The following is a 23,584-nucleotide window of genomic DNA, read 5'->3' as shown; positions in this document are numbered from 1 at the left end:
CCAGACAGTTATAGAGGTGCAGATGACAGACTCAATGATTCCTCTGTAGAACTGGATCAGCAGCTCCTTGGGCAGTTGAGCTTTCTGAGTTGGTGCAGAAAGAACATTCTTTGTTGTGCTTTTTTGATTACATTTTTGATGTTAGGTGTCCATTTTAGGTCATGTGATATAGTAAAACCTAGAAATTTGAAGGTCTCTACTGTTGATACGATGTTGTCTAGTATTGTAAGACGTGGTAGTATGGGAGGGTTTCTTCTAAAGTCTACCACCATTTCTATGGTTTTGAGTGTGTTCAGTTCCAGATTGTTCCGGTTACACCACGAGGCAATTTGTATAACCTCCTGTGTGTATGTGGATTCGTTGTCGTCTCGAATGAGACCAATCACTGTTGTATCATCAGCAAACTTCAGTATTTTAACAGATGGATCGTTTGAGATACAGTCATTGGTATATAGGGAGAAGTGGAGAAAGCACACAGCCTTGGGGGGGCCCTGTGCTGATTGTACAGGTATCAGAAGTGATTCTGCCTAGCTTCATCTGCTGCTTCCTGTCTGTTAGGAAGCTTATGATCCACTTACAAGTGTGTTCAGGTACTGCTACCATGTTTCTCCAACAATACGGCCTCCACCAATAGGAAGCCCCAGCATGATTTATTGGCATAAAATCAAATTAAGCCCCTCCCCCCAAATTAAGGCCCATATTAAACATGCGAAATGGGGGGGGGGAATGGCGGGGGGGGGGCTTGCCGTTAGGAAGTACTTTGTTGCATGCCCGGATATGGTGCTGCCTGCGTTGGTGGAGCACTTCATATCGGGAGACCTTCCATCACCGTTAATTTCCCTTCTCCCTTGCTGCCGTAGTGTTACAGCAATGCCGCGGCGTTTGGCGCAGCCACGTGCAGCCAGTCAGGGCTCCTCCCTGCAACCGGAGCCCTGAGGAGACACTGCTTCAGGCGCTCCTGTGCCGCCTTCCCTTTGCCTTCGATGGTAAAGTGAATTATTTTAAAACCTCCGCTCATCCTATCAGGGCCGTGCGAGCTGAGCAGAGCCGGAAAGCAAGCCGCGGGTGTTTCCTGGTTCTGCCCAGCCCGTACGGCTCTGCGCGCCCTGGCGGGATGAGCGGAGGTTTTAAAATAATTCACTTTACCTTCGAAGGCAAAGGAAGGCGGCACAGGAGGCCTGAAGCCAAGTATACCAACAACAAAAGGCAAATCCTCAAGGTGGGCTGGAGGGAGGTGGCTACGTGCCCCCCGGGCTGCTTCAATGCAAGGTCCTGACTTGCAGCATCCTGCTTTTCACCGCCGCCTCCCTCTCCGACTGCGAAACTCGTGTGCTTCGCCAAACGCTCCGAGCGAGGCGAGCTCTTTCATACAGAGAGAGAGAGGGAAAGACGCCGGCGTGCTCCGAGAGGCTGGCTCTTTTCTCTAGCCGAGGCTGACATCTGACTGAATCTCTATCCCGCTCCTTTATCCTCACGACGGGGTCGGCAGTGATGCTCTCTGGTGTGGCCACCTCAGCTTGCCAGCCTTGCCCCGCTATGAGACGATACTGTGACAGCCGCTGCTGCCGCACTCCCTTCTCTTTCCTCGCCTCTCCTCCCTTCGCCGGCAGGAGTGTGCGCGCCTGCTGCCACTGCCGCCGCTCCTGAGGCCATCTGTGGTGGGCAGGTGGGAAAGCAAGCAAGGTGGCTGCGCTGTCTTCTTTTCCCTCAGCGAAGCGCCGCCGCTTGCCGCCGCCACCTGCGATGGGCGAGGAGGCGGCGGAGGCACCCGAAATGTCACCAAGGCAACGAGTGCCTCCCCGCCGGGCCCTCCGCTCATCCCGCCAGGGCCGTGGCAGAGCCGTGCGCTGGGCAGAACCAGGAAACACCCGCGGCTTGCCTGCCACGGCCCTGGAGGCACTTCCTGTCAGCCTCGGCTAGAGAAAAGAGCCAGCCTCTCGGAGCACGCCGGCGTCTTTCCCTCTCTCTCTATGTATGAAAGAGCTCGCCTCGCTCGGAGCATTTGGCGAAGCACACGAGTTTTGCAGTCGGAGAGGGAGGCGGCAGCGAAAAGGACGCGGCGGCAACGGCAGGATGCTGCAAGTCAGGACCTTGCATTGAAGCAGCCCGGGGGCACGTAGCCACCTCCCTCCAGCCCACCTTGAGGATTTGCCTTTTGTTGTTGGTATACTTGGCTTCAGGCGCTCCTGTGGCCGCCTTCCCTTTGCCTTCGAAGGTAAAGTGAATTATTTTAAAAACCTCCGCTCATCCCGCCAGGCGCGGCAGAGCCGCACGGGCTGGGCAGAACCAGGAAACACCCGCGGCTTGCTTTCCCGGCTCTGCTCAGCTCGCACGGCCCTGATAGGATGAGCGGAGGTTTTAAAATAATTCACTTTACCATCGAAGGCAAAGGGAAGGCGGCCACAGGAGCGCCTGAAGCCAAGTGTCTCTCAGGGCTCCGGTTGCAGGGAGGAGCCCTGACTGGCTGCACGTGGCTGCGCCAAATGCCGCGGCATTGCTGTAACGCTATGGCAGCAAGGGAGAAGGGAAATTAACGGTGGTGGAAGGTCTCCCGAACATCCAAGCTGTCGCTGCCCGCCCACCCGAGGATGCAAGGGGGGGGGAAATTAAGTCACCCCCGAAAAGACGGCCTAGCCGGTTTTTCAGGGGTCAAAAAAAAATAAGGCCCGGCCTTATTATGTGAGAAACACGATAGTTGGTTTAATTTACTTAGAAGAGTGTCTGGAATGATGGTATTGAATGCTGAACTGAAGTCTACAAAGAGGACCCTTGCGTAGGTATTGGGAGATTCAAGGTGTTGTAGGATGTAATGCAGAGCCATGTTAACAGCATCATCTGTCGATCTATTTGCTCATTATGCAAACTGCATGGGATCTAACAGCAGATTAGTTTTCAGATGGGACAGCACAAGCCTTTCAAAGATTTTCATAACTACAGATGTTAGAGCAACTGGTCTGTAGTCATTCAGTTCCTTAATGGAGGGCTTCTTTGGCACTGGGATGATAGTAGAACGTTTGAAGCAGGAAGGAACATAGCCCATCTCTAGTGATCTATTGAAGATTCGGGTGAAGATGGGGGCCAATTGGTCAGCACAGACTTTTAAGCAAGAAGGAGTGATCTTGTCTGGCCCTGGTGCTTTTCCTGGCTTTTGTCTGTGTAATAGATCTTGCACTTCTTTTTCTGTGATCACCAGAGGTTGTGAACCCAATGGATTGGGGCCGGTTGTAGGAGGCTTGGTTGTTGTTGTTGTGTTTGAGATGTGGGTTGTAGAGATAGGTGGCTGTAGCTTCCTTTCAAACCTGCAGTAAAACACATTCAGGTCATCTGCTAGTTGTTGATTTTCTTCTGCCTGGAAAGGAGGTTTGCTGAAGCCAGTGATGTTTTTAAGAGCTTTCCACATGTTTGCTGGTTCATTTGTTGAGAACTGATTCCTTAACTTTTCAGAGTAGCTTCTTTTTGCTGCTCTGATCTCTCTTGTTAATATGTTTCTGTCCTGGTTGTATATAGCATTCTGTCACCTTTTCTGTAGGCTTCCTCTTTGGAATGACATAGCTGCTTAAGTTTAGCTGTGAACCAAGGTTTATTGTTACTATATATTTGCAGGTTCCTTGTTGGTACACATAAGTCTTCACAGAAATTATGATGTTACAGTATCTGTGAGCTCATCTAGGTCTACAGAGGCATCTTCAAAAACATTCCAATCAGTGCAATCAAAGCAGGCCTGGAGTTTCAGCTTTGCCTCATCTGACCAAGTCCTCACTGATTTAATTGTTGGTTTCATGGTTTTAAGTCTTTGTCTGTAGGCAGGTACAAGGTTAATCATGCAGTGGTCAAAGTGTCCCACAGCTGCTCGTAGTAAAGACCTATAAGCATCTTTTACTGTTGTGTAGCAGTGGTCTAAAGTATTTTTGCCTCTGGTGGGACAATTTACATGCTGGAAATATTTTGGGAGCTCTTTCCTTAAATTTGCTTGATTGAAATCTATCAACTCTACCAATAAGAAATTATCTGGAATTACAATCATCTCATGAGTATTAGGGTATTGAATTTAGAAATTACTATTTGCCAGTTATCAACTTTTTCCTATAACAAATTTTGGAAGAGAGTGTATTGGTAAAAAATTAAAATAATGGAAGATTAACATTATGGTTTGAGTCTAGAAATAATAGCTACATATGCTAATTCTTTTTAGTCTAGTACTTATGGCATCAGGCTAGAAACCAGCAGACTGTGAGCCATGAAAGTCATCTGAGTGACTTTGGGCCAGTTACTCTCTCTCAGTCCAACTCCACTCATAGGATTGCTGTTGCGGGGAAAACAGAAGGCAGGAGTCTGAGGTACTCCTTCACCTCAGTATGTTCACCACCTATTCACAAAAATATTAAAGGCAGGATATAAATAAATAAATTTTGGCTATAAATGATGATACAATATTAAAATAAGATAAACTGCCATTATAAATGTGGTCCATAAGTAATGGGTTGAAATTATTAACACTTTTTTATGAAACAGAATCTTTTGAATGGTTGGACTCATAGCTCATGAAAATAGAACACTTTATTTTCGGTGCTTGATTAGGTACATACATCTCTCCTTCCCTCTTTCTATTTCTCTCTTTTCCCCAACTTTAAGACTTTTCCAAGATTTTCCATTTTGACTTTTGAAGAGGCTAGTTTTTGAAGGAAAACTCCCAAACTTTTTGGATATGCTGAATAGTAAAAGTCTTAAGTTAATCCACTAAGCAAGAATACGTACATTGTGTAACTGAGAAAACTTTGTGTATATTGAACCACGGTGGCACAGTGGTCAGAGTGCAATACTACAGGCTACTTCTGCTGACTGCCGACTGCAATTTGGCAGTTAGAATCTCACCAGGCTGACTCAGCCTTCACCTCATCCTTCTGAGGTGGGTAAAATGAGGACCCAAATTATTGGGGGCAATATGCTGACTCTGTAAACGTCTTAGAGAGGGCTGTAAAGCACTATAAAGCAGTATATAAGCCTAAGTGCTATTGCTATGGCTATTCTTTTTTTTCCAGGAAGCAAAGTTATAGACAAGCAGTGGAGGACCCACCTGCTCCTTCATGCATGGAAGATAAAAATTCTAGTCCTTTCAGTCATACAGCCACACCCATTTCTGCAAAGAAAATGCTGTCAACGTCTGGCCCGTCCAAGGTAGGTAAATATCATATTAATATACTATTGTGTGTAATGCCCAAGCAGTAAAAGCATGTATACTTTTCTGACAGATAATACGACCTTTCAAAAACTTCTTTCAAACCATGCAAAAGAATCATCTTCTCAAATCTCCTGGGTCTTCAGGGAACAAAGTCCCCAAACATAGTACTCCTTGTAGATCTGCCACCAAGGTAACAGATTTTTTCATTTAAGTTTAGAAGTAATAACAATCTCTATATCAGGAACTGCTAAAATTGGTTAGAGAAACCAGATCTTTGTGGCAGAGAAAATATTCTGCATGATGGAGTCTAAGTTCAGCTCCTGTTTCAGTCATGTTATAGGTCTAAGAGTGTGTGTGTGTGTGTGTGTGTGTGAGAGAGAGAGAGAGAGAAAGAGAGAGAGAAAGAGAGAGATATGAATGAGATAAATATCAGAAAACTAGCTACTAATGATATTAGTAAAGATACAAATGTATTATTATAACCCAATTCTATGCTGAAAGAGTTACAACTCCTTATACCACATTCTTGCACCACAGTGAACACATTGATTCTATTAAACAGGGGTGTCAAACTTGCAGCGTCACGATGGTGTCACGTGATGTATCAGGACATTTTTTTCCCTTCGCTAAACTGGGTAGGGGCGGGGACAGAATGTGATGCATCCAGCCCATGGGCCACAAATTTGACACTCCTGCTATAAAATATTAGAAAATGGCACTATGAGAATAGAGGGATGTCCATTGAGGAGATCAATGGAATAGAAGCTGAATGTAGTCAACTCTGTTTCTCCCCACACCTTCCCCCTTCTCTCCCATCCTCCCAGAGAAAACAAGTTGAAATAGACATCAAAGGGATAAAAAGTAAGTCAGCAAAGGAAGTCTCTTGTTTTGCTCAGACTCTTGACTTACTTGAAACGTATCTGAAATCTCTTCAAAATAGCAGTTGAGGTAATATACAGTACTTTCAGTGCTGAAGTCCTTGCCTGCTATGCATAGAGGATAATGAAGGCATTTATTCTGAGCCTGCTGCCATATTGCATTTTTCTATAGTCTTTTGCTTTACCGATGTACAGTAGATAGAGCTGTTATTCAATCACATGATAAATGAAATAGTCATTAGGCATTTATGTTCCTGGAAGTTGATTTGTATTTTCTTTCCATGTTCGTTCTACAAAGGGGGAGTTTGTTGTAAGTAACTATCTTCCTTATTTTCTGGATTGTCATCCTAGTGCTTCAAATTGTTTAAAAATACTTTAACTGCCCTAAAACCACTGTTCACTCTTATTTTGGAGATGGGTCATTCTGCATGTGCTGGTGTTTCATATTTGCACTGCCACATTTCCTTGGTGTGATTTAATCTGGATGGAAAAGATGGAAGAAAAACTAGTTGGCAATTGGGCAGCAAATGGTCACAGCAACTTCAGTTAATATAAACCTTCCTAAACGTCTTAGGAAAAGGAGCGCCAGCGTCTAGAGAGTCTTCGAAAAAAACAAGAAGCAGAGCAACAGAGAAAGCAGAAAGTGGAGGAAGAAAAGAGACGCCGGTTGGAAGAGACAAAACTGTTAAGTACCTGTTTATACCCCCCATGCAAATAGGGATTACGCTGACAAATTTCTTTTAGCAATGTTGTTGTTGTGTAATGCAACTTTTGTAGAATGTGGATACTACAGTAACAGATACATGTTTATAGAAATAATAGCAAAGTTACCAATGTAAACTATTTGTGATCAATACAAAGAATCTTCATCAGAATAAATGCTGTGCTTCCTACTTATTACACAGAAAGCGTGAAGAGCGACTGCGAAAGGCATTGCAAGCTCGAGAACGAGTAGAGCAGATGGAGGAAGAAAAAAAGAAGAGAATGGAACAGAAATTTTCTCAGCTTGATGAAAGAAATGACAAGGTAAAAAATGGCCTGACAACAGACTGTCTTCAAATTTTAACAATTGTCTTTTAGTATGGAATGCTGAAACATATTAAGCCAGAAATCTAACAAAGAAGCAGCTGGTACGTTTTGTTGGGTCATTCCACTTATGCTATACTTGAATGCATCCATGGACTGGAAACCCACCATTTGTTGGGATAATCAGTTCCAATGTCAGTTTGTTCTTACTGTTAGGATGTTTTTCTAATATTCAGGATTTTTTTCCCTATAATTTAAATCCATTGTTTTACATTCTGCACTCTGGATTGATAAAAAACAAATCATGACCTGAGACTCCTTTGCTATCAAGAAAATCACACGGGAGTGTCAATCACATGGGAGTGTCCATAAAATGACCTAAGTTGAATTCAATTTGAAGGAGATTTTATCTTAGCTTTTAATGCCTCTCTAGTCCTTAATCTAAGTTTATTATAGCAATAGCACGTAGATCATATACTGCCCCATCGTGCTTTACAGCACTCTCTGGGTGGTTTAAAGATTCAGCATTTTGCCCCCAACAATCTGGGTCTTCATTTTACCAATCTCAGAAGGATGGAAAGTTGAGTCAACCTTGAGCCTATTAGGATCGAACTCCAGGCTGTTTGCCTGCAATACTGTATTCCAACCACTGTGCCACCAGGACTTGTTCTGTAATGTAGCTCCCCAGTCTTTAGCACAAAATAAAATAGATAGAAATTTGATAAGTTCTTTGCGCAGATGCGAGAGGAGAAAACAGCAGAAGAAAAGACAAAGAAAAAAATATACATAAAGAAAACCGAAGCAGAAGTCCGAAAATCAAAACTGCCACAAATGGTAAGCACTATATTGACTTTCCAGTAAAATGGAATTATAGAGAAGGAGGCTCTATGCTTCAGTTTGAATAGGAGAACTCCAAGAGGCTTTAATCATGACTAAGAAATAATGTTTTTATTCCTATATGATCAAAAGTATGAAAGGCTTAATTGCTACAGGCTTGCTGTTAAACAATATCCAAACGGGATGAAGGATGAACATATTGTATAAATTAGTGTAGTTAACTTATTGTTAGTGTAGCTTTTTTAAATTCAGTAGAATTGCTTTGTATCTCACATTCATGGGCCCAAGCATTTCCATGTGTTTGGAGATAGGATAAATGTAGAATTTTCTAGTTGAGACACTACTTTCTTTGTGTCTTGAGGAATGGTGGAGTATTCTGTTCTTGATCTGACAATATATATTAGTAAGATTTGAAAAATAGTAGCCATACCATCTCATTTCTAAAATTAGTTTTTAACATACATATTACTGCAACAAAAACTGTTTTATATATTTTATGTTATATAAATACATGAGTGTAGACTTCTCATCAACGTAGTATTGTAAGTGTTCTTGTTTTTCCATATATATACTTCTCTGTGTGTGTGCGTGCATGCATGCACGCCCATGTATGTGCGTTGTATATATATGTATTTTTGCATGTATGAAAGACATTGATTCTCTATGCTTGTTTCAGGAAGAAGGGCCAAAACTTCAAGAACGTCCAGAAAAATGGAGAACAATTGGGGAGATTAAGAAAATGCTGGAAATCAATAGTACAAGACAGGAAAAGGGGTGAGAATTTTGTTTCCTTAATCTGTAAGCTGACCAGAGTTGTTTCAATACAAGATGGGTGGCAAATAAATAAATAAATAAATAAATAAACCTCTGAAGGTTGAAACTATAGGTAAGCCAACATTCGAGGAATTACAGGAGACACAAAAACAATCAAAATCAAAAATGATGAGCCAAATAACCAACTGAAATGGTGTTACTTCCTTTGAAGGTAACATTCAGCAAAGCTATTCACATTTGAGGAAAGTTTGCATTCTCAGCCCATTTTTTTGGCAAGGCTTTCACGGTGATCCCAGGGGAACTTACTTCCAAGCAATCAATGCACTGCAAGTATTTGTCTATTAACTCAGCTTTGTTTTTAGGCACCAAAGGCATCAAGATAAAGAGAAGCTAGTGAAAGTTCAGGAACTCACTGTAGTTAGGGAAGAGGAAGAAAATGTAAAGGTATGATCACTTATTGAAAAGTCAATATTGAGGAGGGGGGAGGAATAAGATCAAGCAAGCTTTTGCCAGCAAATAATATTTTTAGCTGCATTTCCAAAATGTATGCCTTCAGTTTCTCCCTGCCGCTTTGTTTCTGTCTGAAAGGAATGAAGCCTTTGCATGTCACTTACTATTCTAGATTTTTAAGGGAGACAACAGATTGTTAATCACACATTTCCTCATGTGATTTATGGAAACTGAAATTATATATACTTAAAAGCAGACTATACAACTGTAGTTGGTTTTGCCCTAGGACTAGGAAAAGGCAGTGGTTATAACTAGTCCTTCTGAGCATACAAACAATAATTATGATGGAAGAGCAAATGCTGGATTTCACAGTGTGTTTCTTCAGTCAGGTAGCAATTAAACCAAAAACAAATCTGAGGAGTCATTAATAGATCACTTCAATGGAGATCTAAGAAGAAAGTGTTCTAAAGACTAGACTGTCTTATGTGAAACCATTACTATAAAATTATTAAATTGGTTGGCCTGGTAACTAAGACTCTTCTTTGGTTAATAGGAAGAAAATCCTGCCTCATTGACTCAGCTGCCGCAGGTCAAGACAGCTGTGCAGGTGGAAAACGTCCCTGTTGCATGTGGGTGGCTGAATATAACTGCTCAGGTGAATAGGAAATATTTTGCAGGCTTCTGCAAGATGAGAAATGATTGAGGCCTTCTTCCCCCATTTGCAAATTGCTATGGCAGAATTATGATTTGACATCCTCTTTATCTCTTCCTGATATGTTCCTATGATACTGTCTTATCCCCAAGCTATGAAAAAGATTGATCTGGGTACAATACTCATAAGTGATTTGGTGGTGAAGTCACCTTATTCAAGCACTGCCTAGAGCAGTAGTGGCTAACCTTTTACAGCTCCTGTGCCGATAATTGCATGCGCACTCGCTTGTGTGCACTTGCATGCCAGCACCCAGAAGGCAATGCATGCTGGGGGGCCCCCCACGCATGCACACGCAACTCCCGTTGTGCACCACGCATCTGCATGTGTGTGCAATTCCCCCCTTGTGCGCTGCATGTCTTTGCGCATGCGTGCACAATTCCCCCTCGTGTGTTGTGCGTCTGTGCATGCACGTGAGATCCCCTCACATGCAGCATGTCCCTGTGCATGCGCGCACGTCTCCCGTGCATTTCCCTCCGCCCCCTGTGCATGCGCGCCAGATACCCGACAATCTGCTATTGGGCAGCGGCGCATGCACATGCTCAGGGCTCTTCCGGGCAACCTCTCACGTGCCGGGGGAAATGGCTCTGCATGCCACTTCCGGCACGCGTGGCATAGGTTCGCCAACACGGGTCCAGAGGAAGCTTCAAGGCATATTGAATCTATTAGGCTTTGCCGCTACTGTGACTACTTGAAAGGAAATCAGATGGCTGCAACAACTTGGAACAAAATAACAGACTTGGAAGGGATTTTGGAGGTCTTCTAGTCCAACCCCCTGCTGAATCAGGAGACCCTATACCATTTCAGACAAATGGCTGTCCAGTCTCTTCTTGAAAACCTCCAGTGATGGAACACCCACAACTTTTGAAGGCAAGGGAGAAAGCATTTTAACTCTTCTTACCAACCAAATTTACCAAACTTTGTTGTAGGAGAAGGAGGACAGAGTCTGAGGGTGGAGTCAAGAGAGGAATCAGCCTGGAGTCGTTATGTTCCCAAGATTAATGTCAGGCATGAAGATTCAAGACCACACCTTAGGGTCCAGATATGCTGATTAACTGCTCATATCTATACACAAGAATCTAGTCAACTAACGGTTAGCACTAAATTTGTGCTAGATAAGAGTTAATGAATTCAAGCATGGTTGGACTTCGACCACTTGTGGGAATGGAATGACTCCAGGCTGATTCCTTCTCTGACTCCACCTCCAGATTCTGTATGTTGTTCTATATCTGGTGCCTCTTTATGCTCTGGGATGCAGGTTGGGATTCCAGGGAATACATTCTAGCAACAAAATTGAGTCAGAATCAGAATCGAACTGGAAGGGACCTTAGAGATCCTCTGGTCCAACCCCCTGCTCAAGCAGGACAACCTATACCATTTCAGACAAATGGCTGCCCAGTCTTTTCTTAAAAACCTTCAGTGATGAAGCACATACAACTTCTGAAGGCAAGCTGTTCCACTGGTTAATTGTTCCCACTGTTAAAAAGTTTCTCCTTAATTCCAGTTGCTTCTCTCCTTGATTAGTTTCCATCCATTGTTTCTTGCCTTGCCTTCTGGTGCGTTAGAAAATAAGTTGACCCCCTGTTCTTTGTGGCAGCCTCTCAAATACTGGAATACTGCTATCATGTACCTCCTAGCCCTTTTTTCTCTAGACTAGCCAAACCCATTTCCTGCAACAGTTCTTCATACATTTTGGTCTCCAGGCCTTTAGTAGACTTAGTTGCTCTTCTCTGCACTTTTCCCCAGTCTCAACATCTTTTTTGTAATGTGATGACCAAAACTGGATGCAGTATTCCAGGTGTGTCTTACTAAGGATTTATAAAGCAGTATTAATACTTCACTAATACTTGATTCTATGCCTCTGTTTATTCAACCAAGAATTGTATTAGCTTTTTTGGTGGCGGCTGCACACTGCTGGCTCATGTTTAAGTGATCGTCCACTAGGACTCCAAGGTCCCTCCCACAATTACTGTTTTTGAGCCAGGTTTCGCCTAATCTGTACTTGTACCTTTGGTTTTTCCTGCCTAAATGTAAAACCTTGCCTTTCTACATACTAAATGTCATGTTGTTGGATATGGCACATTGTTAAGTCTGTCAAGATCTTTTTGGATCGATCCTGAGCTTGTCTTCTGGGATATAGGCTATACCTGCCAGCTTTGTGTCATCTGCAAATTTTATGAATTCCCCTTTTATTCCGTCATCCATGTCATTTATGAAGATACTGAAGAGTACTGGGCCTAACTAAGATGGAACCTTGTGTTACCCCACTGCTTACTTCCCTCCATGTAGATTTAGTACCATTAAGAACTGCTGATTGATATTGTTTTTCAGCCAGTTGCAAATACATCTGGTGGTGATGCTGCCTATCCCACATTTTTCTAGTTGACCAAGAAGTAGGTTGTGGTCTACTTTGTCAAAAGCCTTGCTGAAGTCTAAGTATACTATCAGGATCATGATTGTAAAAGGAAGACATAATGACGCATGCCCAAGAATGGGTGAAGAACATTTTTACTCAGCAGTGGAGACTGAAATGTAAAAAGTATTGACATTGTCCAAGGCCTGAAATAATTTTCTGCTTCTAAACTAGAGGGACACTTCTGTCCCTCTTCTTTCAGACAGACAAATATCATTGAAAGTTATCTTGTATAATTGCCTTCTTTCCACTGTATGTTCTGTCATTTTTCAGAAACTTTCTGACAAAAGGTGTTGCTTCTAGAATTCCATACATTCTTTCTCCCTGAAATGTCAGTACCTTTGCTGTTGAATGAATATTGAACATTTCAATCACAGTTAACTTAATATTTTTCAAAATATGTAGTCCCTCACACTTAATTTGGCCATCTTTGATATACTTTCTTTAATGACTTCTTTGATTTAAACCTTATATTAAGCACTTCCTGGACTACATGCCATCTGCAAAATGTTATCCACCTGAATGCAAGGGAGGAATTTCAGTGGTATAAGCAATTGTGGGTTCTGCAATATTTGTATATGATCACAAGAGGGCATAGGACCATGGTGGATGAAGTTCACTGATTGCTCTGTTGAAGGGAAAGGTTATTGTGCTCAGTATAGTTGCTCTGTGAGACACAATTCATACTTTCTAATGTGGTCCCATTTTAAGTAACCATATATGTTAATATAATTAAAATGAGATCCACAGGTATCTATGAAAGTATTTTTCTGATATTGCAGGTATCCACAGGTATCCACAGGTATCTATGAAAGTATTTTTCTGATATTGCTATTCTGAAATATCAAATAATTTTTAAAAGGCATTTTGTTTGGAGACTAAAATTCTGGGTTTAAGTTGCTCTGTAATAGTCATAGCTGGATTTATTTTAATGTGTTGTTATACAAAGGACTTCAGCATTTGTAAGCTAAACATTAATCTTCCAATTCTGTGGAAAGTGCAACAGAAGGTGAAGGGCTGAAAGTATTGAACATATAACAGAATTAGAGAATTAAAAGAAAAAAAAACCTTAGGGCTTAATGTTTCACACTCAAACATCTTCATTTTAGCTAAGCTATTGTTAATCAGTACAAGATAGAGCTAGAATGTTTGAAGTATATCATTAAATGTCCAAGATTGTAGACAAACTAAATATAAAATATTCCTTGACACAAGGTCTTATAGATTTTAGACACATGTCTATTAAGATTTTAGCAAAATAAAATACTGGAGTATATTAATGTAAAAATATGTTAGCATACTGTAGCATTGAGCGAATTAAATCACTGGCTCATTTTAGCAGAAATGCTTATAAAAATAATAGCTTGTCACAGCAATCTAACCCACAGAGCAGGAAATTTGTACTGTCCTTTTTTGATAAAGTTCAGCAAAGTTCTCTTTAAAATGATTATTTACTTCACTCTCATGTTTGGTCAGTTGTCATGAACAGATATCCCAAGATAACACTGTAATATTTTCAAAATTGTTAAATGTTTGTGTAATATTCTATTGATATTGTATATGCATCAAATTCCTTGAACTATTTGGAATGCTATTTGTTGTTGCATCAAAATTGTTATAAGATTTTGGAAAGAATTCCTACTGTACCACTTAAATTGATTAACAGTCGCTATCAGAGCCTTTGTTTGTAAGATATAAACTGGATACAATTGAAATAATTTTTTACCACTCATAGAAAATAGAAAAACAGCTTCTGTTTTGGAAGTAAAAGCTTCTTGTAAAGTTATAAATGTCCCAAATTCTGCCAGTGATCACATGATATATGAACATAGCTGCAAGCCTGAATGCTTGTGGAAGATTATTTAGCAGTTCAAATAATCTGTTACTTTTTGTTCTCCCACAGTTTGTCTATTCAAATTAGCATCCTTCTATAGAACTGACTTTATCAAAACCTTATGAAAATATCTCTTTCAAGAATGGTTGCAATAGAAACTTAGAGCACTTTATTTCTTAAAAATTAGAATATGCCCGCCAATATTTTGCAGCTTATACTAGTTTTAAAAGCAAGATGAGTTTTTAGACAGGCCTGTACATTGAACTGGAGTACTAAAGATTTTACAAATTTATCAACATAAGACAGTGGTTATAGCTTGGATATCTAAAAAGAGAGGTAGCAGATACTAGACTTTAAGAGGTGAGATAGTAATAATAACAGCTAGATTCAGTTCCTGTTCCCCAATGGATTCCATGTTTTTAGCATGGGCCAGTGAAAAATTTGATTAGAAATACCTATCAGGATTTTTGTAAGAAAACCTAGAGTTATTATTTCAGCCATTTAAGGAGGAAGAGACATTATTATGATGGGTTTCTGAGTTTGTGAAATGTGTTGAAGCAAAGTTAGTGCTGGTACATAAAACAGCCAAAATTATGTAGTCATTTGTTCTTTTTAAATGCAATTGTTTCCATTTGACATATTCAAATAGAAAATTTGCCTCTACCCACTGTCACCTCCTTACTTTATTTTTGGAAACTTGCAGAGCTGAATCACTTGGGTTCTGTGGTTCAGTCACCTGCCTCTTTCTACTTATTTATTTTTCAGACAGTAATCATTCACTATTGATTTTACTGTATATTGTTGGTGAAGAGCTTCAGATTCTGTTATTCATTTGTCTGTAAACACAACTGGAGAAGAACAGCAACCTTTCCATAATCTTTGTGTACATAAAGTCACAATATAACTTTTAGCTGCTGCTTCCATGAAAAAGTATATGCATAAATTTTGGAAAGGCAAGCAGGGTAGTCACAAAGAGCCACTGTTGATAACTGCTGAGTTTGTAACGTTGATTAAACCTTGCCTGTACTTTAGAAATCTTATAGTGGGACTTCCAACCGAGTGGATGCCCAAGATCTGAAAGATATGAAGTCACTCAAAGTCAATCTGAATGATTATGGAATGGATCTGAATAGCGATGACTCCACTGATGATGAAAGTCAGCCTCGCAAACCCATCCCCTTGTGGGCCAATGGTATATACGCATCTTTCAGAATTACATTTTACAGTATAGTATCTTACTATTATGATAAGAGTAAAAGAAGTAAAAAAAAGCGCCAGTCAAAATTCAGTAAATTATGATATGAAACAGTGATACTGATAATTGGAAACTGCATTTTTTTCCATAGTGCCGTCTTTTTTAGGCCACTAACAAATTTATGTCTTTATCTTTGAGTTGGAGTGGCAAGCTTTGTTTGTTTGCTGCAGACCAATTGATTATTATTAGAATTGCTGGAGGAACTTCACATTCTGGCCATTTTATACAGGTAGCCCTTGAATTAATGGCCACAATTGAGCCCAAAATTTCTGTTGCTAAGTGAGACAGTTAAGTTAATTATGTCCCATTTTATGACTTGCTTGCCACAGTTGTTAAGTGAAACACTGCAGTTTTTAAGTTAGTAACTAGGTTGTTAAGTGAAGTTGGCTTTCCCATTGACTTGGTTTGTCAAAAGGTTGCAAAAGGTCATGTGACCCCGAGATGATGCAACCCTGAGATGATGCAATAAATATGAGTTAGTTGTCAAGTATTCAAATTTTGATCACGTGACCATGGGGATGCTGTAATGGTCATAAATGTGAAAAACAGTCATAAGTCAGGTTTTTCCAGTGCACTTGTAATTTTGAATGGTTACTAAACAAAAGGTTATAGGCCAGGGGTGTCAAACTCACGTTGTCACGGTGAGGTCACGTGACATATCGGGACCTTTCTCCCTTTCACTAAACCGGGCATGGGTGTGGCCAGCACATGAAGCATGTGGCCTGTGGGCCAAGAACTACCTATACATTGTAGAAGTACTTTGGTTGGAGATGTGTTGCTGCCTGAAGAATTACTCATGTATGAAAATGGTTATTTCCTCAGGGGGTCAACTTAATGAAGCTGTTACATACCAGTACTACAATCCTCCAGATGTCAACAGGTTATTTGGTCTCATAATGAGCCCTAAGCTAGAGGATATCTTCTATAAAAGTAAGCCAAGGTATTTCAAGCGTACAAGTTCGGCTGTATGGCAATCGCCACCTCTTCCCGGTTCCAAACCAGCACTCCGGACATCCAACAGCATGAAAAAATACTGAAACTATTTCTTGTCTAACTATATTTATGTTGCATCTGTAAATCATTTTAGTATTTTATATGTTATATAATAAAGGTTGACATGTTATATCTATCTTTAGTATTTCAGGTAATTGTGATAATTTGCTTCATATTTTGTTCCAAGGGGTTCATCATGTTTCTAGCATTTGTACTAATGGGGAAAAATTAACAATAATCACAATCTGATATATTGCTGGTTGGTCTTCTCATGATGCTATGCAATACTTAAAGGATTCTTAACTTTGAGAACTGATTGTTACACTAATTGCAAGTGCTTCTACCAAGCCATCTTGGATGGTTTATTTCTGTTTTCTAATTCTGTTATGGCTTATGCATATTAAACCCAATATTTTATAATTAGATCAATGCATATAGATTCACTTCTCTAAAATGATACTTTTCTCTTATGTGACATAGAAAATTGCATAGATTCACAAATAACTAAAATATTTTATTTTGGTTATTTTAGAAATAAGTTCATGGATTTTACATTTCATGATTACAGTATTTGCCTTGTCAAAAAGATGTAGTATTGATATTTAGTTGAAATAACCTGTATCTACTATTTGATCATTAGTGTTTGCTGTATGTTTCAGTGTGCAAAGAGATTGAAGATTTTGCTGCTAGCATCTTGATTTGTAGAGATGTCTTATTTTCTTCTCTTTGTTTCAACAATGAAGAGTTTTGCATTCAATGTTTTAAATGTGGGGTAGCTTCTGCCCTCTGAGATTTTAATAATCATTCTGTTGATTTCATTTTTGAGGAAATACATTTTGGGGTTGTTTCACAATCAAGGAGAGAAAGGAACAATCCTTGTTACTTCAAAATGAAAAAGCATCCTACATCATGTAAAAGTCAACATACTTAATTAGTACCTTCTCAGCAATTATACATAAAAGACACTCGTGTGAGAGGTCCAATTCATGTAGTACTGTATAGGCTTAGTTCAAAAAAACATTGAACCAAGATATTATTACTTACTGTTCTATAGGAAAGTGAACCCTGGAGTTGATAGAATTAATGGGAGCAGATTTTCATTGTATTTTTTTGTTGTTGTTGCAGACAGGAACAATCTGTTTAATCAGACTATCTTCATTCTTTCTGTCTTTTAAACAGTTTTGAAATTAATGGATTAGAGGCATAAATAATATATATATATATGTCTGCATGATAAATATAAATGGCGTAAATAAAGATGGAGAAGATATGGAAGTCTTTAATTCCCTTCAGTTTGCATCCCTCTCTTATTTTGTTTTTCAACTATTCATACTAATCTTTATAACTTGGATTGGAATAGATTTCTTTGGTTTTCTCTGTTCCAATTTGGATATGCTTTAACAACAAAACAGAAGGAGGAAAAATCTGAATCTGCGTAATGACGGGAAGCTGTTTGGTAATTCTGGAAGGAAGGAAAGAGACCAAAAAACAACAACCCCAACCTTGTTCAAGACTGCTTACTAGGATTATGAGTCACCTCAAGCATCAGTTAAAAAAACCCATTACAACTCAGCATCTTTTGTTTGCACAAATTTGAGACTTTATGGCCATAATGTAATTTATACTTTAGTCTGTATTTAAGATTCCACGTGTTGATTCAGAACTAATGGATTGTGTTTCTTTATACTTTACCAATTGCATAATTGTGGTGGGGTGTTTGTTTTTGGTATCTGAGCAAAATGGACTTGGCATCTAGTATTGAATAATCATTTGATACAAAACACAGCAACCAGCTGATCTCTGGAAAAATTAAGAGAAGTCAGGTAATACCTATATTAAAAGCACTGCATTGCTATCAATTTGTTCCTGAACAAAGTTCCATGGCATTAGTTTTTAAATCTCCCGTGGCTTGGATTCTGGCTAATTGAGAAAATACATGTTTGCCTGTTCTTTGAGATTATCTATGGTTGCTATGGACTTGTCTCACACAATACAGTCAAACTTCCCTATAACCTGGCATCCTAATCTCTTTCCTACCTTACAAAATGGGGTCATCAAATCACATTTTTAAAAACTGGCCCAAGAATTTTAAATAAAGATTTTTATATCTCTTGGCCTTATGTTGTATAGGTAGCTTTACCTAATGACAGTAATTGAAACCAGTATTTCCACCGCTGAGAGGTGTGACCAGAAAGCATGATGTCACATAGTTGTATTGCTTAGCGATGGCAATCCCAACATGTCAATTAGTCATTAAATGAAACAAATGCCATAAAGCGCAATGTTGTGGTCACCATATGCATCCTCCTACTGGCTTCTCTGTTGACTTTGCTTGTTGGAACAGGCAGTGAAGGTTGCAAACGGTGACCAAGGGACACTGCAACATCATAGTTATGAATTGGGCACCGGGGACCCAGATCATGACTGCAGGGATTCTGTGACTGTACTAATTACTGTATGACACCCGTTGTATGTACCACTAGTTCAGCATTGTGAATTTGAATGGCTGCTGAGTAGTGGTCATTAAATGAGGATCACTTGTATTGTAAACTGCTGATAGATTGTCAATTCAGTCATCACAGAGGTTCCTGTAGCTGCCTGTAATTATGGTCTCTGCTACAATATCTTGTCATTCTCTCCATTAATAATTAAAGAGCCTTTATATTGCTACTGTCTCTTTAGGACTTGAATCTTCACGTTCTAGCATGATAGTAATTATGTTTGTCAGTTCAGTAATGTGGCAATGACTAACACTTACTGATAAAAATAAAACTCTGATACATAATGACATTAAACAATGCATGTAAAGGACGATCTGCCTCTGAAGATCCTAATCAAGGTCTTCAGCTGAATTATAAGTGTGATTTGAAATAACATGCTTTTCCAAAAGGCAATGTAAAATGCACATTTTCTTCAGAATGTACTAAAAAACAGAATAACTGACATGCTGACAAGGAAAAGCATACAGGATTATTTTCAAGTTTTATTCCAGAGCACTTTGGCATGCCTCTGAAGTTTTTCATGTATTATCTAATGAGGAAAACTGCATTTCTGAGAGAAAATATGGACAGCATTACATAATTGCCCTTACAATGCATAGTTATAAGGAAGAAAAACTAAAAACCATTTTGTTTAGAGTATATCTTGCCAGTATGTATCTTGTCAAACCCAAATCATTTCAGTGTGTTGAATTACTGGGAGTTACTTCAAAGAGCACACAACCTTCCTAGCTCTTTCTAAGTTCCAAGGGATCCACAGAAATCTATTTAGAAAAATGGCAGAAACCTAGAGATTTGCTTTGCTTTGCTTCTGACTAGGAGAAAACAACTAGATCCTTTTGCATTTCTTTCAGTAAGGAGGAAAATGTGCGAATAATACTGTGGATAGGCGGACATTATTTGGTACAGTGCGAATAGGAACAACATAACCCAATGGGCAGAGGAGGAAGTAGTATGAGTAAAAATAAAGCTGGGGAGGTGATGACAGCTGCAGAGAGCAGCAGAAAGGAATTAGAAAGACTGCAAGTTCACTGGGCCTCAGGAAGGGTGTGTGTAAGCCACTTTCTAGTTGAAACTTCTAAGGTTCATTTTCAACATACATGGAAGCCATTTGGTTCAGGAAAACAGCCTTGTATGTTACTGTAGTGCCATAATAAAGGGCCAGGCAGACATTTTGCAAGGGGAGAATGCTTATATAACAGGAAAAATAACTTGGGAGAAAAAAGAAATAATCAGGCATATAAAAGAAGCCCTTTGGTTTTATTAGCCTTTGTATATTGTATATTGATTTTTCTAATGTAATTTCCACAAAGGTTTTATTAATAATTTAGATAGTTCCACAAATGCCAAACATTTTCTTGTTTTCAAAAAGTACCACTCAGTGGCATGGAAAGAAAAGTATAAGATTAATTAGTATATATGTTTTACTGTTACAAAATTTGTATTAACTTGCAAAAAGATTTGTATTTAAATATGACTGTAATTTTTTAAAGTAAGGAATGTCACTAACTTTTTTTAATGGCAAAAAGCAACAAGCAATTACAACACCAGAAAAAAACACAATACTGGTTATATAATAAAATTTAAAACTACATGCATCAGAGCCATTAAAATAAACTGAACATAACAAAAGGAAAAACTAATACAAATAGACCCATATAGTATTAAATTTAATATCAATATGGAATTATTGTAATTCAGTCCTTAAGCTGGTCAATAAATCTAGCACATAGAAAACATTTCAATGTGGAAAATATGCATATTAGGTATGAATGGGTGATTTATGGCCACAAAGATACAGAGCATACCCCCATATCCTTGCTTACTCTGCTTACCTATCTCTCTCATAGATTTTGTAGGACAAAATGTTGTCCTTCGTCCAGGCAGAAAGTAGAAAAAGGAGTTGGACAGAGTAGAAAAACAGGAATAACCTCTTGGCATCAAGGAAGCTGTATCACATCAAGCATTGGTAAATACATTGGTAAATACAGCCTGATTATGAAAAATAAAATGACTGTTTTTTTTCTTTTTTAAAAACAAACTACTGGTGAATTATGATTGGGCTTATTCAGAATTAATTTAAGACCAGAAGTGCCAAAACATGTGTGGGCAGGAAAGCTCATGTTTGCCTGTAGGCAGCAAAGGAATAACAGACTTTTGAGCCAATAGCACAGGATGATATATTTGCACAAGTTCTGTTTTGTACTTATGCTATTTCAGCTATCTCAGTTTAAAATTCAAACACAACGTGTAATACAATACAGGTTAACACAGAGGTCTAGGGGGAAATTGCATCTAATAATATGGAGAAAATTACTGCTCAATAAGTTTAAGTGCAACTCATAAAATTCAAATAAAATATTGATCAAAATGTGATAATTAAAGAATAATTTAATGATTTAAATTATTGGATATGTTCTCCATCTTGAGTTATTTGTAAAAAGAATGTGGAATATAAATCTAAAGATAACAAATACTGCAGCACTATTTGAACCAGTTTCTTCTCCTTTTGCAGTAATTTTGAAATAACAAGTTGAAGTGAAACAGTTTGATTTTGAATTTCATTCTACCGTGTTTCTCACAAAATAAGGCCAGGCCTTTTTTTTTTTTTTGACCCCCGAAAAAACGGCTAGGCTGTCTTTTCGAGAGTGACTTAGTTCCCCCCCTTGCATCCTCGGGTAGGCGGGCGGCGACAGTTTGGATGTTCGGGAGACCTTCCGCCACCATTGCTTTCCCTTCTCCCTTGCTGCCGCGGCGTTTGGCACAGCCACGTGCGGCCAGTCAGGGCTCCTCCCTGCAACCGGAGCCCTGAGGAGACACTTGGCTTCAGGCGCTCCTGTCACCACCTTCCCTTTGCCTTCGAAGGTAAAGCGAATTATTTTAAAAAACATAGAACTATAGTGAGAATGAAAATGTTAAATTTAAAATTTAAGATTATAAAATTATAAAATATTCAAAATGCAAGAAAATATTCAAGAAGGCAATATAATCCTGTTAGAAATTGGATTGATGGCCAAGAGAAGGTTCTTATCATTTATTAATAACATTTAAGAGAGTGGTTGGATATTAATTAGCTGATTTCAGGGTATTATTCTTCTTAAATACTGACTGAGACTGTAGAAGAATAGTACAATCTTTGGACAATTGGATAAAAAGGTGGAGGTCAACAGGGCGTCCATCACTTTGCATTAGCTTTTACTGGAGAAAAAACAAATCTCTAACCAGTCGTCCTATTTTTTTTTTAAACAAATTTTATTAATTTTAAAGACAAACAAACCATCATTAACCATTAAATACATAAACCTCTTTCCATTAAAAAATTTACAAGTCAAAAAACATTATTTTATACAACATAATTCTATTTTAGACCATTTCCATATGAACATACAAATATCTCTTATCAAATTTATCCTTATTTCTCTTTACTCTTATTCAATTTCATTATTATTATTATTATTTTTCTCTATATTTATCCAATTTATAATTATCATCTATTTCTCTCTGACTTGGTTACCATTATTCTCATCCTACATTCCTGCAAGGTTTTATTAATTCTCCCACATACATAAACACACAAAACACAAAAATATAAGACATCTTTTAGGAAAGTAACTTGGGCCCAGATACCTCTCTCTATATGGACTTCAATTAAATTCATGCTCATCTTACATGCCATTACCTATTTTATTTACCATTCTATATCTTCTATATTAGCTTCTCCACCCATTTCACTCTTCTTAATTCTATCTTATTTAATTCATTTTAATTTAAGTCATTATATTTGTATCTTTTGTCCATTCTTTATTATCCATTTGTCTCATTCCCTATAGTAAAAAGAAAAAAGAATTTCTCCTGAAATCACTAATCAGAGTATGATGCCTTTCTATCATCCCCCTAAATTAACATTCAAAATAACACCCAATACCCAATCTGATTCTGCTTGGTACATTCTATCTACTAACTTTTAAAAAGAAAAATAATAAATCCAAAATGATTAAATACATAGTTAAATAATAAATCTAAATATTGAATCTTATAACATTCCAATTATATTTTCCAAAAACTTAGACTCTTTAATTAAACTCAATATTCTAAACATTCCCTTTAATATTTTATTAGGTTTTAAAATCAATCATTACTAAACATTTCAATATTTTAATCTCTTATTAATTCTTATAACATTCTAATTTTCTATTTCTAATACAAATGCTACAGTACCATCTTATGTACCTTGCACATTACCCTTTGTCCCTAAAAAAAATTCCTCTTTTCCCATCTTGTTTCAAAGCTTTATGGCTTTTTTCCGCCTTTTCCCTTCCTTTCTTCTCCCACCAGGCCTTCTTACCCCCCCCCCTCTCCTAGCCTCTGCCTTGCTAGCTTCCCTTCTCTGTTGTATTCCTTTTTTCTTTTGTTTTCTAACATTATATTGATTTTGCATCTTATTTTTCTCTTTCTTGGGTGTTTTTTTAAGTCTTAAGTCCTTCATTTTCCTTCCTCTCTTTCTCCTTTCTTTAATTAAATTTTGAGATTCATTAAAGATGGCATCTTCTTCTGCTGCTGCTGCCTCCATCTGTTGTGTTTGTTGATAGATAGCAAGCGCCATTTCTAAAAAGAGAAAAGCTTCTTTCACAGCGTCCTTGCCATCTTTTTTTATTTTTTCATATTCTTTTCTCAGTTCATCAACAGATAAAGCCATTATAAATCTTTTCTTTTCTTTTTTCCCTCTTTCTTCTTAAAA

General features: G+C 38.6%; 1 protein-coding gene across 3 annotated transcripts in view; it reads left to right on the top strand.

The window, feature by feature from the left end:
• The window catches only part of LOC113424557 (inner centromere protein-like), a 30,648-nt gene extending 14,164 nt beyond the window's left edge, over positions 1-16,484 (top strand). For 2 of the 3 annotated variants that reach the window (XM_026686318.2, XM_087950663.1), the window contains exons 9-18: positions 5,040-5,175; positions 5,250-5,369; positions 6,632-6,741; positions 6,963-7,083; positions 7,822-7,917; positions 8,597-8,694; positions 9,057-9,138; positions 9,698-9,799; positions 15,133-15,292; positions 16,178-16,484. In XM_026686318.2, the coding sequence (XP_026542103.1) occupies positions 5,040-5,175; positions 5,250-5,369; positions 6,632-6,741; positions 6,963-7,083; positions 7,822-7,917; positions 8,597-8,694; positions 9,057-9,138; positions 9,698-9,799; positions 15,133-15,292; positions 16,178-16,392 (1,240 nt within the window). In that variant the 3' untranslated portion in view covers positions 16,393-16,484. The other variant, XM_087950664.1, reaches the window with a different exon arrangement.
• The last annotated feature ends 7,100 nt before the right edge of the window (positions 16,485-23,584 follow it).

This window comes from Notechis scutatus, chromosome 1 (assembly GCF_049901735.1).
Source record: "Notechis scutatus isolate UNSWTSFEM ecotype Mainland chromosome 1, rNotScu1.2, whole genome shotgun sequence".
Classification (NCBI taxonomy): domain Eukaryota; kingdom Metazoa; phylum Chordata; class Lepidosauria; order Squamata; family Elapidae; genus Notechis; species Notechis scutatus.
The sequence above is the reverse complement of the archived record's forward strand: the minus strand, read 5'-3'. Positions and strand labels throughout refer to the sequence as shown.